The sequence below is a fragment of the Dipodomys merriami genome, unplaced genomic scaffold (genome assembly GCF_024711535.1).
Source record: "Dipodomys merriami isolate MVZ:Mamm:240054 unplaced genomic scaffold, mDipMer1.0.p SCAF_2, whole genome shotgun sequence".
Lineage (NCBI taxonomy): Eukaryota > Metazoa > Chordata > Mammalia > Rodentia > Heteromyidae > Dipodomys > Dipodomys merriami.
The window spans coordinates 94,011,705-94,028,292 of NW_027203381.1; the positions used below are offsets into that span (position 1 = coordinate 94,011,705).

Below are 16,588 nucleotides of genomic sequence, written 5' to 3' on the forward strand. Positions count from 1 at the left end.
GTTACCCATCTAAAACCTAGAAGTAGAACTGTGGTTCAAAGTGGGAGAGTGCTAGTCTTGAGCAAAAACCTCAGTAATAGTGTCCAGGCCCTGATTTCAATCCCCAGAACTGAAAAAAAAACAAAAAACAAAAAAAAACCCAACAAATTCAATGGCAGCAATGAAGGGAGGGAGGGAATGAGCAGGAAAGAGGGAACAGCTGACATAAAGCAAAAGGAAAGAAATGAACATATCACCAGATGTGGAAGAAATAACTGTATTGTCAAAGCTCATAGAACTCATAAACTTTATAAACCACGATAAAGACAATTTGTTCCATGAAAGATAGAATGTGTGTGACTTTAACTAAGCATCACTATCTCACAATGCTGTGAAATTTGTGAAAATTATGTAATCACTTAATCACAATAAAAAGATTTGCTTTAAAAAGTCATTACAATGCTATTTATCATCACAAAAATGTGTATGAGTACTGTTCAACCTAAAATAAGTATATAAAATTTTAAATTCATACTCTGCAGTTATATAATACATATGTATGTATGTGATTATATATAATTAAAATGAGCTATCTATATCTTGAAACGATGGGTCTCAAAAGTATACACTAGATCAGATGCCTCACATTTCAAGATGAAAAATATATTATGATAATATATGTACAAAGTTTAAAATATACAAAACAAAGCTTGTTATGGATTTATAAATATTTAGTACATTTCTTAAAATGGACAAATGAATTCACACATAAGTCATAAATAATGGGACTGCAATACTGGATCTTTTTGTACACTGGTATTAGCAATTATAAAATGTGAAGAAAATGTAAGTAAAGGAATGTAGTTTATAACTGACTGATGGTGTAAATATATTCACCACCTTATTATCTTTCTTCTTAGAGTTGGCTTATTTATAATTAAAAATAAATTGAAAATAAGACTAGGCATGTAGGAAATGTAGTCATTACCTTACTCATGTAACTATAATCCCCCTGTACATTATTTTTACAATAAAAACATATTAAAATACTAGGTATGTTGTATATCTCTAATACCATTTAATACATTTAAAGAATTTAAATCTAGTTCATGTCCTCTAAAATTATATACTTAAAAAATACCTTATAATTACTATTCTTCTATATACTCTCTTTTATATAACTCCAGGGTTTACTTCCAATTGTTCAACCATTCTCATGTGTAGGAAACAGGTTTTACACAAACATACACAAATAATGTCTGTGTTTTGCAGAGTAGAATTGTCTGATATTTTTCACTTAGATCACAGATGACATGCTGATATACTTTTTCTTTGCTTTTATCAAAAAGTTTCTTGTTGAAATTACATATAGTATTTAGTCATCTCCTTTCTGTTTTAATCTCATCTTCCAACTCGTGCTGAGTCTCTGTTCATAACTAAGACATTTCTGAAGGTATTTTCCTGCAGTTGATAACATCATTTCTAAAATGTATGTGCTCTTTTCAGTTGGGAAAACATCACATTCGTGGCATATTAGGGTGTGTATCTACAAATGAATATCCATATTATTTATCAATTGCTCACTATTTTAGGCAAATGGAAGCAATTTTTAAAAATAATTCTATATAGTCATAATATTTTTTGTCTTTGGCAGTACTAGGGTTTGAATATGGGGCCTTGTGTTTTCAGGACTTGCAGTCTATCTCCTTGAAGCAGACTCTGGTTTTACTTTATCCTGAGCAGTTTGGAATTAGAGTCCAGCAAACTTTTCTTTCTGTGTTGGTATTGAACTTCAAAACTCTGAATCTCAGCCTCTCCAGAGACTAAGATTATAGGTATAATCCCTTGGTGCCTGCCTTGAAATAGTTATGATTGTCAGTGTCTTATTATATCATATTTACTGGTATGACTGCTTAAAAGTAACATTACATTAGAATTCATTTTGTACTTTGCCACTAGACACAGATAATGAGATTATTGATCAGTTTATGTTACCTTTCAAATAACTTTAGACATAGTAAATTGTGAATGCTTCTACTTTAAATACTATCTTATCTGTATAAAATCTTGCAAAAAGTCTTGGCCTTTCTGTCACTAATAACCTTTCTTCCTGTATGAGCATCAGTGGCTCATGCCTGTAATCCTAGCTACTCAGGAGACTGAGATCTGAGGATCATGGTTCAAAGCCAGACCAGGTAGGACAGCCCATGACATGGTTATGTCCAATTAACCAGGCATGCAGCTGTGGTTCAAGTGGTAGAGCACTGGTCTTTAGCACAAAAGTCACAAGCAGAATCCAGGTCCTGAGTTCCAGCTTCAGCATTGGCTGGAACAACAACAATAACAATAGTTTAAAATTGTTTTGAAAAGAAAGCTAAGAGGGGCTGGGAAGGTGGCTCAGAATAAAGTGCTTGCCTTGCATGCATGAGGCCCTGGGTTTGATTCCTCAGCAACACATAAGCAAAAAGAAAAAAGCCAGAAGTGGCGCTGTGGCTCAAGTGGTAGAGCTCTAGCCTTGAGCTGAAGAGCTAAGGGACAAGGCCCAGACCCAGAGTTCAGGCCCCACAACCAGACACCCCCCCAAAAAAAAAGAAATCTATGAAACAGTTATAATTAACAAAAAAAAACATTCCAAATAAAATAGAGAAGTTAGAAGTATCTAATTCATACTTCAAAAAATAAGAACATACTATAATATAGTTTTTAAAATAAGCCAAATTAGAATGTTAAATGTACGTTATTGATAAATGTCAAAATGGTCTATGAAAACTTACACCTGTATTCCTAGATATTCAAATAGGCTGAGATTAGGAATATAGTTGTTCAATGTCAATATAGGCATAAAGTTCTTGAGACTGATCTCAACAAATAAAAAACTGGGTGGTATAGTATGGTTGTCATCACAGTTACACAGAAAATACAAATGTGAATCTAGCTTAGCCTAGGGAAAATATACCAAGACTCAAAAATCAAGGCAAAAGAATGCTAGGTTAATAGTGTAAGTGGAAGATTCCTGGTCTAAGAAAATGCAAGGTTCTGAGTTCAAATACCAGTGCTGTAAAAAAATTAATTGAACTCAATTTCATTTTACAAACATTTACTCAGTGCTTAAATTCTAGGTTGAAAGGAGTTCAAAGGAGTTAGTAGCAAGACCAACATACGGCTCCCATTCATGAAATTTAATCTTGTAAAGAAATGTTAGAACAATAACAACAGAAATGATACATATCATCAGAAGTTCAAGAAGAATAAAACACATGTTAAGGGCCTTTGAAGACTGACAGAAGGCTTTGAACACATCGTTGCATGTATCATTTCTTCCTCATCCTTGAAAAGCTATATATCAGCTGTTCATGCTGCAATCAAATGATAGAAACATTTTTTTCAAATATTAAAACATTTATTCATATTATTCTCTTAAATGTATGTTCCCGCATGTTTGCCAGGCATTCACTACTCAAGAGTCGTGGAACTTTTGCGATCCAAGCAACTTGTGAAGCTCAAAATCAAGGACATCCTGACCCGAAGTCACCTTTGCGTCCCACGTGGTATCCAAACTAGAGCAATCCGCCCCAAGCACTTCATCTTGATAGAAACATTTTAACTAAGAAATAAGACAACCTTTCAATGGTAAGGTTATTATAGTTCCCACAAAGATAAAATGTAGAAAAACCTGTTTTTAAGACTCTAAAAAAATAAAAATCATTGGACATTGTTTCAGAAGAGTTTTATTTTTATTTTTACTTTTGTCAGTCTCGGGACTTGAATTCAGGGCCTGGGTACTGTCCCTGAGCTTTTCTGCTCAAGGCTAGTGCTCTACCACTTGAGCCACAGCACTACTCCCAGCCTTTTCTGCATAGTTTATTGGAGATGAGTCAAAGAGTTTCACAGATTTTTCTGGCCAGGCTGGCTTCAAACTGGATCCTCCTATCTCAGCCTATTGAGTAGCTAGGATTAGAGGCATGAGCCACCAGTGCCCAGCCTCAGAGAATATTTTCTTAATAAAGAGCTTTAATAGAATTAACTGAATACCAACACACATTTTAGACACATCATATATTTAGTCTATTCTGAGGATGAAGTTGTAAAGAAAAAATAAAACCCAATAACACCTGAATGAATTTTTAGTCTAGCAAGTTGAAAAGATAAGAAATAGTTGTAATATAATATGATTGGGAGAACCACAGTGAGTGAACACAGATTTATGATGATAGCAATATCCATTCATATTTTGCAGGCATCACAGGAAAAAAAAAGCTTTCCAGAAGATGCCAGTATGAAGTAGAAAATGGCGACATTGCTCAATATGTCACCGCTCCCAAAATGATACATGAATTGAAACTTCTTTATACAGCTACTTGAGGATAATAAAAGATAGAAAAGAAGGCAAAGACAAAGTAGACACTCACAGAATAAAATCTCATGATTAAGAATGTCATTCTAAGCAAGAGAATTACTGAGTTGAAATGTAAGATTCAAAGGACTCTTGGCATAATCTGCACATTGCAAAGACACAGTTGTGGTTAAAATATATAATGGGAAAATGGAGAAAAATAAAAAGTCCATTTTGAGAAATTATCATACTGTAATCATGTAATCATAAAAGACATTTTTATTTTGTCCAAGAATCAATGGATAATGATTTAAAGATTGTAAGCAGTAGAATAACATTATCAACTTTGTATCTCAGCTATGTGGTCAAAAGTAAGTGTATGCTTACAAGTTAATTCCATAACCCAGCTGACAAGTGGCTCTCATACCAAGTAGGAAGCGACAAGTGGAGAAAAAAGTTGACTCCTAGCAATAATAAATCCATAAAAATCTATAGTCTTTGAATCAGATAAGCAATGAAAAATATCATAGAAAGGTTTTATGGTGAATAACAATATATCCAACTGTAACCAGAAAGGCAGAGGGAAGTAGAATATATAAGATGTAAATTATACAGGTAAAAAGTAATTAATTCTGGCTTGGTCATGTTGAATTAGAAATGTTTCAACTGAAATGTTTAATATGCATCCTGGGAACTGAAATGATTTGAGACAGAATTAGAACTGAGAGTCATTAGTTTAAGAGATGCCTATACTTGACCTTGCAAAAAGAGATGATCATTTATGACATATACATGGAAGCAGCTTTCTTTCCTTTACCATCAGACTCAGTGGAATGAACCCATTTAAAAACAATTCATTAACCAATGTGGCTTTATAGATCCAGGTAATCATTAAGGAATCATTAAGGTAATCATAAAGGAAATGTTGTCACAATAAGCATGAAGTAGTTTTCTCTTAATACTTGTGAATTCAGATTGAATAGATTATTAGATATCAGAGCATGTGATATTAATAGTAACATTTGTCTAGAAATATATAACTGAAAACTTCCCCTTCGTATATGGGTTGAATATAACCTCAATTCTCTTTAAAAATGGGGAAACAGGTGGGAATAAATTGGCTTGAGAAAATATGTTTTTGGGTCTTAATTGTATTTTTTTGTGGTAGTCCTATAGCTTGAACTTAGAGCTGGGTCCCTGCCCTGAACTTTTGTGCTCAAGGATAGTGTGCTATCCAACTTGAATCACAGCACTGCTCCTGACTTTGATGTTTAACTGGAAATGAGAGTCCCATAGACTTTCCTACCCAGACTGGCTTCAAACCATGATCCTCATACCTCAACCTCCTGAGTAGTTAGGATTACAAGAGTGAGCCACCAGTGGGAGGCTATAGGCAATAAGCTAGTATTGTTCAGGGCCAGATAGATACTTCTGGTGTCTGTCCAACTACTGGACAATAATTATAGAGCGGTTATTCTATGCAGGCATTCTCTTAAATATGTAGGATTCATGTTTTAACTTCTAAGAGATTTATGCTCTTTTACTCAAGTCATAAAATTAAACATGATAGTTCTTAGATGGATGACTAAAATTCAGTGTCAGAATATTAATAAATATGAGAAGAAATCAAACACTAGTCCCAAAAAACTAGGAGGTCATTGCTTTTTTTTTAAAGACACGATGTTCATTTAATCAGAATTTCTCATTTTGAACTTTTTTTGGAAAAATTTGAACAGTAAGCTTGGTCCCTTTGTGCCTTTTATACTGATGTAGCGCTGCACAGACTTTGACTGGAGAGATGGTACTTGGCTTTGTTGCAGCTTTCCCTCAAGTGGTTGGTAATCTTTACTACATATAAACTCAAGCCAGGAGACCCCCTGGGGCAGTCGATGTTGGTAACTTAGTACTTTTGTGAACACTCTATCTGGGGGGGGAGATTGGTGACAGGCTTTTTCAGTAGGAGGGGGCGGGATGGGCAAAGCAGAACAAGAGGAGGAAGAAGAGGAAGAAGAGGAGGCAGAAGAAACTGACAAGGAGGAGAAAGAGGAAGAAGGGGTTGGGAACTGGGATGGCAGATGTAAAGCATTTGTACTTTTAACATAAAGCAGCCATTCAGTAGCCTGCGACTGTTCACTAACTTTCTTCTTGGTAGAAAGCTTTTCCTGGCAGATACCAGATTGTGATGTGCGGATCACCTGCGGCATTTTCTCCATTCCTTCAAGGTCGTTATCCAGAGCTTCGTCAAGCTGATTGTCCTTCATAGGAAATAGGAGAGAAGATGAAATCTCTGGTAGAGAAAGAATAAGAAGTAGTTTTACCACTACTTTCCCCTCAGTAGTCGTCTCAGGTGTTGGTATAACAAACAGCCTTGCACACCGAGGATCTTTCCTTCCTATACGATGGTTACAATGAGATTTTATGCAGGAAGCACAAGCTAAACAAACTGTATACGCTGTTGAAAGGCGTGGGCCTGGATGGGGATTTGGCCTTCCCCTCATCCTTCGAAAGAGAATCTGTCTACAAATATCTCTCTGGATTCTCGTCTTGGAGATAGAATTGATAATTTTGTTTACAACATCATCGGGCAGAGTTCCACCTTTCACAACGCAGGGATATATATAACTAAAAGTCCAGGGAAATTCTTTATTTAATTTTGTCTTTGACCTAAAGTCAAAGCTGCTTGTACTTTGGAGTTTGGAACCCAAGGTAGAAGCTGTGCTCCTGATGCAGTGTTTGATGCTTGATAATGATTGGCCAGATGTATTTAGTGTGGGATGGAATGGCCATATATGTGTAGGCCTGTATTTGTCATTTGGTGAAGTGGTATTCAACTTGGAGTGATAAGTTGGTGATTTCAGGGCCTTAAAATTACCATTAAGCCTAATGGTTTGAGACTTTGACTCAAACAGTGGAAACCTCGAAGACTGGTGAATAGAATCTGATAAAGATGATTTCTTTAATGTTAAGTGAGACAGTGGTAAAGTCATGACATGGGTGTTAGAGTTTACTGTAGGTAATCTCTGAAGTCTGGGTTCAGGTAATGGGGAGCTCATTCCCATGTAATTAAACTCCAGAGAAGGTGATGTCTGAACGCATTTATTTGCTTGTAGTTTTTTCTTGAGTAATGGTGACTGCAAAGACTTTTGATTTCGCTCCAATAAAGATTTCCAAAGGCAATCCAATGACGTTGTTTTTGGAGATTTAGTTTGAAGTGTTGTTGAGCTACAGGCTTTTTGGTTGGTTCTCAAAGAGGATGATGTCCAGATAATGTTTAGGGAAGTCGTTTCTTCCTGTTGGAGGGGGGATAATGAACTTGAGACTTTTTCACTGGACTTCAATGAAGGTGATACCCAAACATCTGGAATTGAAGATGAATTGTCAGGTTTCAGGAGGAGTAATCTTGACCTCAGGACCCTCTGGTTGGGTTCCAATGATAATGGTGTCTTATTAAAGTTAGATGAAGATGTTGCCGGAGATTTGAAATAAGAAAAAGGTAAGTTCAGGGCTTTCCGTGAGGGGCACAATGAAGTTTTCCAGTGAAGATTCAGTGAAGGTTTGTCTGAACATTTGGAGTGGGATGATTGTGGTTGAATAATCCTGTTATAGACATCTTGGGACACTGATAATCGAGATTTGGGGGAAGGCAATACTGGGCAGCTTTGGATCTTCTTGTTAGAGTTTACTGGAGGTGCTATATTGTTATTGCTTTGGGATTGCACTTCCTCCACAGGTTGGTTATTGTGTTGATTTAGGTTTCCACCTGCATATTCATGTGTTAATGAATTCTTTGTGGCCACTTGTTTAGAGCTGTCTAAAGGCACAAAATGTTCATAATGATATGCCAAAGACTCCATGTTGTGCTGTGGCACAAAACTTTACAAAAGCAGTTGGTTTATGGGGATGTTAGAGCCTTTTAAGCCCAATTCAATGAATAACAGACACTTTAATAGATGTTACTTGGCAGTTCCCAGATTCTTTCTTGTAACCTCTTTGTTGATTCCCAATGTTATAGAATGTCTCAAGATTCTTACATAGATGAGTTTGTCAAAAAAAAAAAAAAAAAAAAGGACCGTTTGAGATTGCCTTTTGTCTTCCCTTTAATATCCAGGTTTTTCCTTCCTCTTGTGAGAATAGTTCCTGTTAACAAAATAGTAAAGAGTGTTTGAAAGAGTTCCTCTCAGGCAAAATGATTTATCTTTAAAAGTAATGATGAGAGTAGATGCTTTATGTCAAATCCCAGGCCCCAGGTGTATATTACTTAGCATATCTTTGAATTAAATGTTCTCAACCCATTATTCATCTGTAAAATAGATAAATATAGTATTTAATTTACTGGGCTACAGACTAAGAAAATCCATATAAAGTATCTAACAGTCTCCAGGATATAAGAAGTTCTCAATAAAATAGTCTTTATTAACTTTTGTATTTACCTTTTAAAAAATCCTGATTATCTTGATCCTGATATGTCTAACTACAGGAAGCAAGCATGCCATTTTTTAAAACAATATACCTGATAAGATACATAATTACACTTTCATGACCCAGATGCTCAGATTTTAAACCCAAGATATTAAAAAAAAAAAAACCTTAGAGTAACTACAATATGTTTTTGGATCAGTCAATTAAGTCTTTATCCTTTAGGCTTTAAAAATGATAACCAGGAAGTGGCACTGTGGCTCAAATGGTAGAGTAATCACCTTGAGCTGAAGAGCTTAAGGACAGTGCCCAGGAACATAGTTCATGCGCCACAACCGACAAAAACTAAAAACAAACAAAAAAACAGATAACCGTTCTAAAAACCCATTTCCAGTTTTCATTTTTATTATTGGATCTATAAATTTTTATCACTTTAATTCTTTTTTTCTTTTTTTATTGTGAAAATACTGTACAGAGGGGTTACAATTACATGGGCAAAATAATGAATACATTTCTTATCAAGCATTGTAGCCTCCTCCTTTGTTTCCCCTTCCCATTCTCCCCCCACCCTCCCAATCCTCCCCGCCCCCCCACCAAAGTTGTAAAGTTCATTGTACATCTTATTGTTGCGATGGGTCCACCTGTATCCCTATTTAAATTATTTGTTTTTCCCCTTCTCACTTTAATTCTTAATGTTAATTTATTTTATTTTGTTTAGCAAATGCTATTTGTATTTATTACAGACTAGAATAGGTTAATTCTAAAAATATAAATATAATGTATAATAATCAAATCAGATGTTTAATAATCAAATCTCTATTTCCTTTAATATTGTTTCTTTGTTGAGATCCTTCAAACTCATCTCTTCTAATTATGAAATATAGAGTATGTTGTACATTGTAATTACCCTGTTTAAATATCAATTATGAGATAAAATTTCTTCTATCTGAATGTGTTTGGAAATCTTCATTCAAACTTTCCCCTTTCCCACCACGATTACCACAATTTCTAGCAAACAAATTTAACACATAGAGGTCAACTTGTCTAAATAGTTTAGTATATATTCATTTCCCAGAATTTTTTTTTCATTTTCCAAGATGGCTTTTCACATATTTCTTCTCATTCTATTTGCATTTACTTAAAATCATCTTATTAGAATCTTAATTCACTCATTTTCAATTCTTATAGTTTCTTTAGAATTTTTTTCAAGTAACAATGAATGTTTCAAACAAAATAGTAACATAAAACAACTGAGACATATTTCAAAGTTAAACATTACTATTATTATATAAAAATAATAGCAGTGCTATTTTATGTTGATGTCTAGAAAACTGGCCTGTCATGTAGTACCCTGGGTGTGTGTGTAACAAATTATAGCAACATGCATAAACAAACATGTATAGGAAATGCTACACACTTAAATTCTATTCAGGTTCTAAATCAGAACTAGAATAGTAGGCCATTGTGACAGTCTGCATGACTGCTGCTGAGGAAGAAGAGGAAACACAGAAGTGCTTCTGGGATTGTAGTAATGTTCTTTTTTTCAGACCTGGATGATGACTGCAGAGGTGAATGCAGTCTGTGATAATTAAGTTCTATCACTCTCACTGGCTATATTTTGGTAGGTTCCTTTACTTCAAAAAGACTGTAAAAATATATGAGACGATGTTAATTATAGAAGAGACACATCTGAGACCAAATTGCATGGCAAGGTAAACATTAAGGGACAATATGGCACACACACTGAAAACATTAAAAAAAATTAATGAAAACAAGAATGATGTAGAAATCTTGCTATCATCTGGACAGGAATAAAGGAACTCAAAACAAATAGAACAACTGTCTAAAATAAAAAAGAAAGGCAAAACAAAGGAAGGAAGGAAGGAAAGAAGGAAAGGAGTCCAATCTAAAACAAAACAAAACCTGAAAAGTAACTTTTCTGAATATTTTCCATTTTCAGACTTAACCAACAAATGACACTCTCCTTAAAAGAAAACATTTGGTTATAACCACCAAAGTGTCACAGATAATAATCAAAACATGGAAGAAATTTGAATGACACTACAGTTTTCTCAATAGTAAATGTACTCAGTACCTTGCTTATGTAACTGTAACCCCTCTGTACAGCATTTTTACAATAAAAATGTACAAAAAGAAAATGAATATTATTATAAAATAATTAGCTCAACCATTCTTTGTGCTCAAGGTTTTATGGTTGATTTGGTTTAAATTTTCCATGAGCTGCAATCTATGATGTCAAATGAACTTTTACAGAGAATGATAAATATAGAAAACTTTCAACTGGTTCTCTGAAACTTTTGTGTGTAACTCAGATATTGAATTATGACAAAGGCAATTCCAAATTAATGGGTAAATAATGGATTAAGATTACTTATTTCAAATGAGCAGGAATCCCTAAAATGAAACTCTTAATTTAAGAGTATAATAAAAGAATAATTGAATAATCAAGTTGACCTTTTCAATCAAAGCAATGATATATTATTAAGATATATAATTTGCTATGTTGATAAGTTCATAGAGAGATCTTAATAAATGGTTTAAAATAAAGTGCATCTTCCATTCCTCATAAACCTCAATAAAATCAGAAAAGCTTAGTTATTAGTTAGGAACGAATACTAATCAAAAAGCAAAAACCAACTATTCAGATAGCATTAAAATATAAGGCAGCCTTATCATAACTTGACAATAAATAGCATAACCACCATTGTTTCTATAACTTACCATTGTTTCAGAACAAACTATAGAAGGAAATAAGAAAAAAAGAACTACAACTTATTAAAAGAGAGAAACTAAAGGATATGTATTATTTATGAAAACATGGAAAATCCAATAGAAATAAGTACATAAATTCAGAAATTTAAGTGATTTAACTGGTTATGAAGTCAGTATATATGGGACAGCCATTTTCCTCAATAACAATATTTAATAGGATTCGTGGTAACATGAGATATTTTAGATACAATAAGTATAATTAGTACTTCAATACAAGTATATGCATTTAATTACAAATATATATGTACTTGAAATGTATGGGAAAATATAAACATTTTTAGTAATCAAGAAAAGAATCTAAAAATTTGTCATCTCTATTTCATTTATGACTTTGTTTTCCTCCTAATACATACACACACATACACACACACACAAGCACACAATACTTGCTACTTCATTCTGTTTCCTTTACTTAAATTATAGGTTTTTTTTATTTTTAAGCAGTTGTACAAAGGCATTACCATGCAACAGATCATTTTATAAGTAAAATGCACCTTGATCAATGTCACCCCTGTCATAATTCTCTCCCATCCTTCCTAACCCATCCTCCTCCCCTCAATTTTGTTAGTTTCATATCGGGTATGCGTTGATTATTATGACTGTGTTCTCCCCTCCTTACCTTTCTTCATTCCTTTTTTTTTTTTTTTTGGTCGGTCATGGGGCTTGAACTCTGGGCCTGGGCGTTGTCCCTCAGCTCTTCAGCTCAAGGCAAGCGCTCTACCACTTGAGCTACAGCGCCACTTCCGGTTTTCTGGTGGTTTATTGGAGATAGGAGTCTCACGGTCTTTCCTGCCCGGGCTGGCTTTGAACCGCGATCCTTAGATCTCAGCCTCCTGAGTAGCTAGGATTACAGGCGTGAGCCACCAGCGACCGGCTCTTTCTTCATTCCTTTACTAACTCCCATTTACTTCCTGCGCACAACTTTCACGTACCAGATTCCTGATACTCATTCTGTTGGGCTGTGAATTTTTTTCTAAGAAATTAGACTTTAGATTCTCCTCTAAAAATCCCAGACTTCACTTTGTACTTTTGTGTTCTTTTGCATACAACTTCATATGTTTTTACGCTTTTGTTTCATTTATTATAAACATAATCATAATTGATAGAAAATGGAGTAGTGGTCAAAAGAGGATGGTATTGGTAGAAAGTTAGGCAAAAATGTTCAGTGGAATAATACAGAAAGCTGAGAAACAGGTAGATATGTATAGACATATAAGATCAATAATGCCATTGGGATTAAGATTTGAGATGTCTCTCTAAAGACAATAAACCAACCAGTGAATCAGTTTCCTAATAGTATGCTTCTAATAAGTGAGTGAAGCAAACTTTGTTTTAGAATATGGCACACTGGGCTAGAATTTTCATGATCTTTTCTTATTAACAAAGTCCCAGTTTAGCAGGACATCAAACAATCCTCACATCTTAGCAAAAAGTGAAATTATTAAGGATAATTCTGTATCAAGTTTTCACAAGACAGAACATTCTTCAAAGAAAGTGCCTTCCTGGAAATAGCCACTAGGTTTAAAACAGCAGTGACAATAATTTACGTGACATAGGATACACAGATCTTGAGAAAGCAGCTGTGAAAACACCTCATGGAAAACCATGACAAAATAAGGGACCTGTTGATTACATTGCATGTCTAATTCAAGATATTTTGCTTATACAAAACCAAGAGCATAGCCTCTAAACTGAAATTTGCTGAGTTGCATACTGCTTTCATTTTATTTAATTCATGTTTTCCACTTAACAGCGTGTGAACTGAAAATGATTTGATTTTAACAATGCAGATTTCCTTACAAATTTATTAAACTATTTAATGCTTATACAAAACATTTCCATATCAGTATATTTGGTAATGGCCAAATGTTAGTCATTTTAAGATAAGAATGAAAGAGTATATTCTAAAATATACTTGGGAAAAACAGCTAGCCATCTTAGTTTCCTTTTCCAAACATAGGAAATTAGTTTTCCAGTTATCATCGCAAATCAAAATATTGTCATAATGACAAGTAACACATTTTAGTTCTCTGAAATTACTAAGCAAAAGCAATATAGACTTTTTAAATTTCTGTAAAAAATATGTAATACTTTTGGAAATTAACTGGTATTAATGTCTTTACCTAAATGTATACTAATTTAAGTCAGTTTTTATAGTGTTGTATTTATTCTGTCAGGCACAGGTGGCACATGCCTGTAATCCTAGCTACTCAGGAGACTGAGATCTGAAGACTGCAGTTCAATATAGCCAGGACAGGAAAGTCCATAAGACTCAGACTCCTGAAGTTAAGCTGTGGCTCAAGTGGTAGAACACTAGCCTGGAGCAAGAAAAGCTCAGGGACAACACTCAAGCTGTCAGTTCAAGCTTCAGTACTGGTGTGCATACTCACACACACACACACACACACACACACGTGCGTGCGTGCACACACACATGTACCATTTAATGATGAATGTAATCCTTCTGTGTCTATTGTAAATCGTTTTTAGATTTTCGCATTATTCCTTATCCAATATTTCTCAAGTAATCTCAGAAAAAAAAACAAATTAATTATGAAAGATCAAATTACTGTGAATTAATCAACTTTCAGTCTTCTTTAGTAAATAACAGCGTCATTAGAGATGTGCTCTCCCTATATTGTCCAAGCTTGCTCAAGTTCTTGAATTCTCTGGTTTCTTCTCTCTAAGCTTCCCTGGAAGCTACCATGCCTAGATACCATGCCTAGATACCATGCCTAGATACCATGCCTAGATACCATCTAGGTGTAAACATTGAAAACACGATGTCATAATCCTGTTATATTTTCTTTTGAAAATATTGTCTCATACTACAAAAAATGTGTTTAATTGTTCACAATGTCTTACTAAAACAATGAAAACAAAAACACAAAAGGGCTTGGGGCTGGTGGCTAACACCTGTAATCCTAGCTACTCAGGGCGAGGAGATATGAGGATCCTGGTTCAAAGCCAGCCCAGGGAGGAAAGTCCAGGAGATTCTTATCTCCATTTAACCACCAAAAAGCCAGAAGTGGTGCTGTGGCCCAAAGTGGTAGAGCACTATCCTTGAGTAAAAGAGACAGTGCCCAGGCTTTGAGTCCAAGCCTCAAGAATGACCAAATAAAAATTTTTTAAAAAGGAAAAAGGAAACTCAGTTTGAAAATTTAATATCAATATGCTAAGTCAGAAGGGCTGGGAAGGTGGCTTAGTGGTAGAGCGCTTGCCTTGCATGCATGAGGCCCTGGGTTTGATTTCTCAGCACCACATAAGCAAAAAGAAAAAAGCCAGAAGTGGCGCTGTGACTCAAGCGGTAGAGAGCTCACCTTGAGCTGGAGAGTGCAGGGAGAGCACCCAGGCCCAGAGTTCAAGCCTCATGACCAACAAAAATAAGTAAATAAATAAATTATATATATAAAGATATATATGTATATATGCTCTAAGTCAGGGTGATTTCATCACCCTGTTCATTCTTTCTATTACTCTATTTCCCAGATATTTCTATTCACAGAAAACTGGGCAATAAGAATTGAAGCATTATCAAAATAATGCTGACAAATACCCCACATTTACACAACCTTCTGTTTCTGTATTGATTTTGCTTCTCTACAACAGCCCATGTCAGTAAAGACTGACATTATTTCTACTTTTGTGAGGCCTGGAAGTCTAGCCCTACAATTCCTAACCACTGTTGGACATTGTGACTTTTCTACTCAAAATGGATAGGAAGAATTTTTAATTATAATTTTATTATCTTTAATTTAAATAGATGTACACAAGAATTACCCTCTGACAAATCAGTTCATAAGTGCCATGCATCTTTTTTTTGCTTTATGTAGTAATTCATTTATTTATTTTTATTAATAAGTGTTTTTATTGTGAAAATACCATACAGAGGGATTACAATTACATGGGCAAGAGTGCATTTCCTACTGAACATTATTGCCTCTTCCTTTGTTCCCCCTTACCATCCCTGCCCTCCCCTCTGCCCCCATTCCCCTGCCAAAGTTGTAAAGTTAATTTTTCGACATAACATCTTGTACATCTCATTGTTGCAATGGGTCCACCTGTATCCCTATTTAAACAATTTGTTTTTTCCCTTCCCCTCCCCAAATTATACCAACATCAAATACAGTGAAAACAGGGGTCATATCATGGGGGAAAGCAACAAAGAAATCATCTTATAAACATGTTAGAAACAATAGCAAGAAAGAAACCATTTGAGTGCTTATCTTGGGTTCATTTCGCCTAACATCAACTTATCTGACCCTTTCTGCTTGTCTCAGACATAGACTAGATAGGTCCCATGGTTTCCTTTATTTGCAATAACTAGTGCCACGCATCTTGATCTATGTCACCCCCTCTATCATTCTTCATCCAGTCCCTCCTTCCTCATTCTTCTTAATTTCAGAAGTTAAGTATTGAATATTATGACTTCATTGCCCTCCCTTCCTCTTTCTTCTTTCCTTTTCCCTTCTGCCCGTGACCTCCCCCACCTTTTAAGTGCCTGTTTTGTTGCACTATTTGGGTTTTTTATTTGTTTATCATTGTTTTTTTAAAGGAATTCACAGTTTGAATTCTTCCCTCTGTATAAATAGGCCATTCCATTTCTGTTTCTGTCTTTAAAGAATAATTCACCTTCAGCAAAATCATCTGCTCTCCCCTGACTGCTGCCAGCATCTGTTTCCAGTAATCTAGGCATACCTTCCAAGACTTTTCCCTTCATCTTCTTGAACTTTTCTCTTTGACCTAGATCTCTGCACCTCTTTTCTCAATTTGCACTCCATTTTCTTAACTCTATCTCCTAAACCCTTCTATTTGGAACCCAGCTCTGTGTTTTCATATACTTCTTTGCTTCTAGTACTATCAAAATTGCTGTATCAACAATTTTAAGCAGTTGAGGTAAAATCCAGATGTTTACATTGAAGAGCAGTGCCAAACACCAGACACTTAATACAAACAGTATGTTTACAAACCCTCTGCAACTGCCTAGAAGAGTTTTTAACTCATATAACTAACCAGCGCATGAGGGTGAATAAGAAAAGGCACTAAATTATTTCATGTTAAAACCAT

The 16,588-nt window shown here is 34.9% G+C and overlaps 1 protein-coding gene across 4 annotated transcripts in view; it reads right to left on the reverse strand.

Annotated features, from left to right (window-relative positions):
• Nucleotides 1-5,996: 5,996 nt before the first annotated feature.
• Csnk2a2ip (casein kinase 2 subunit alpha' interacting protein) overlaps nt 5,997-16,588 on the reverse strand; it is an 80,830-nt gene continuing 70,238 nt past the window's right edge. For all 4 annotated transcript variants that reach the window (XM_070028770.1, XM_070028771.1, XM_070028769.1 and 1 more), the window contains one exon: nt 5,997-8,449. In XM_070028770.1, the coding sequence (XP_069884871.1) occupies nt 6,001-8,166 (2,166 nt within the window). In that variant the 5' untranslated portion in view covers nt 8,167-8,449 and the 3' untranslated portion in view covers nt 5,997-6,000. The remainder of the gene's footprint in view (nt 8,450-16,588) is intronic.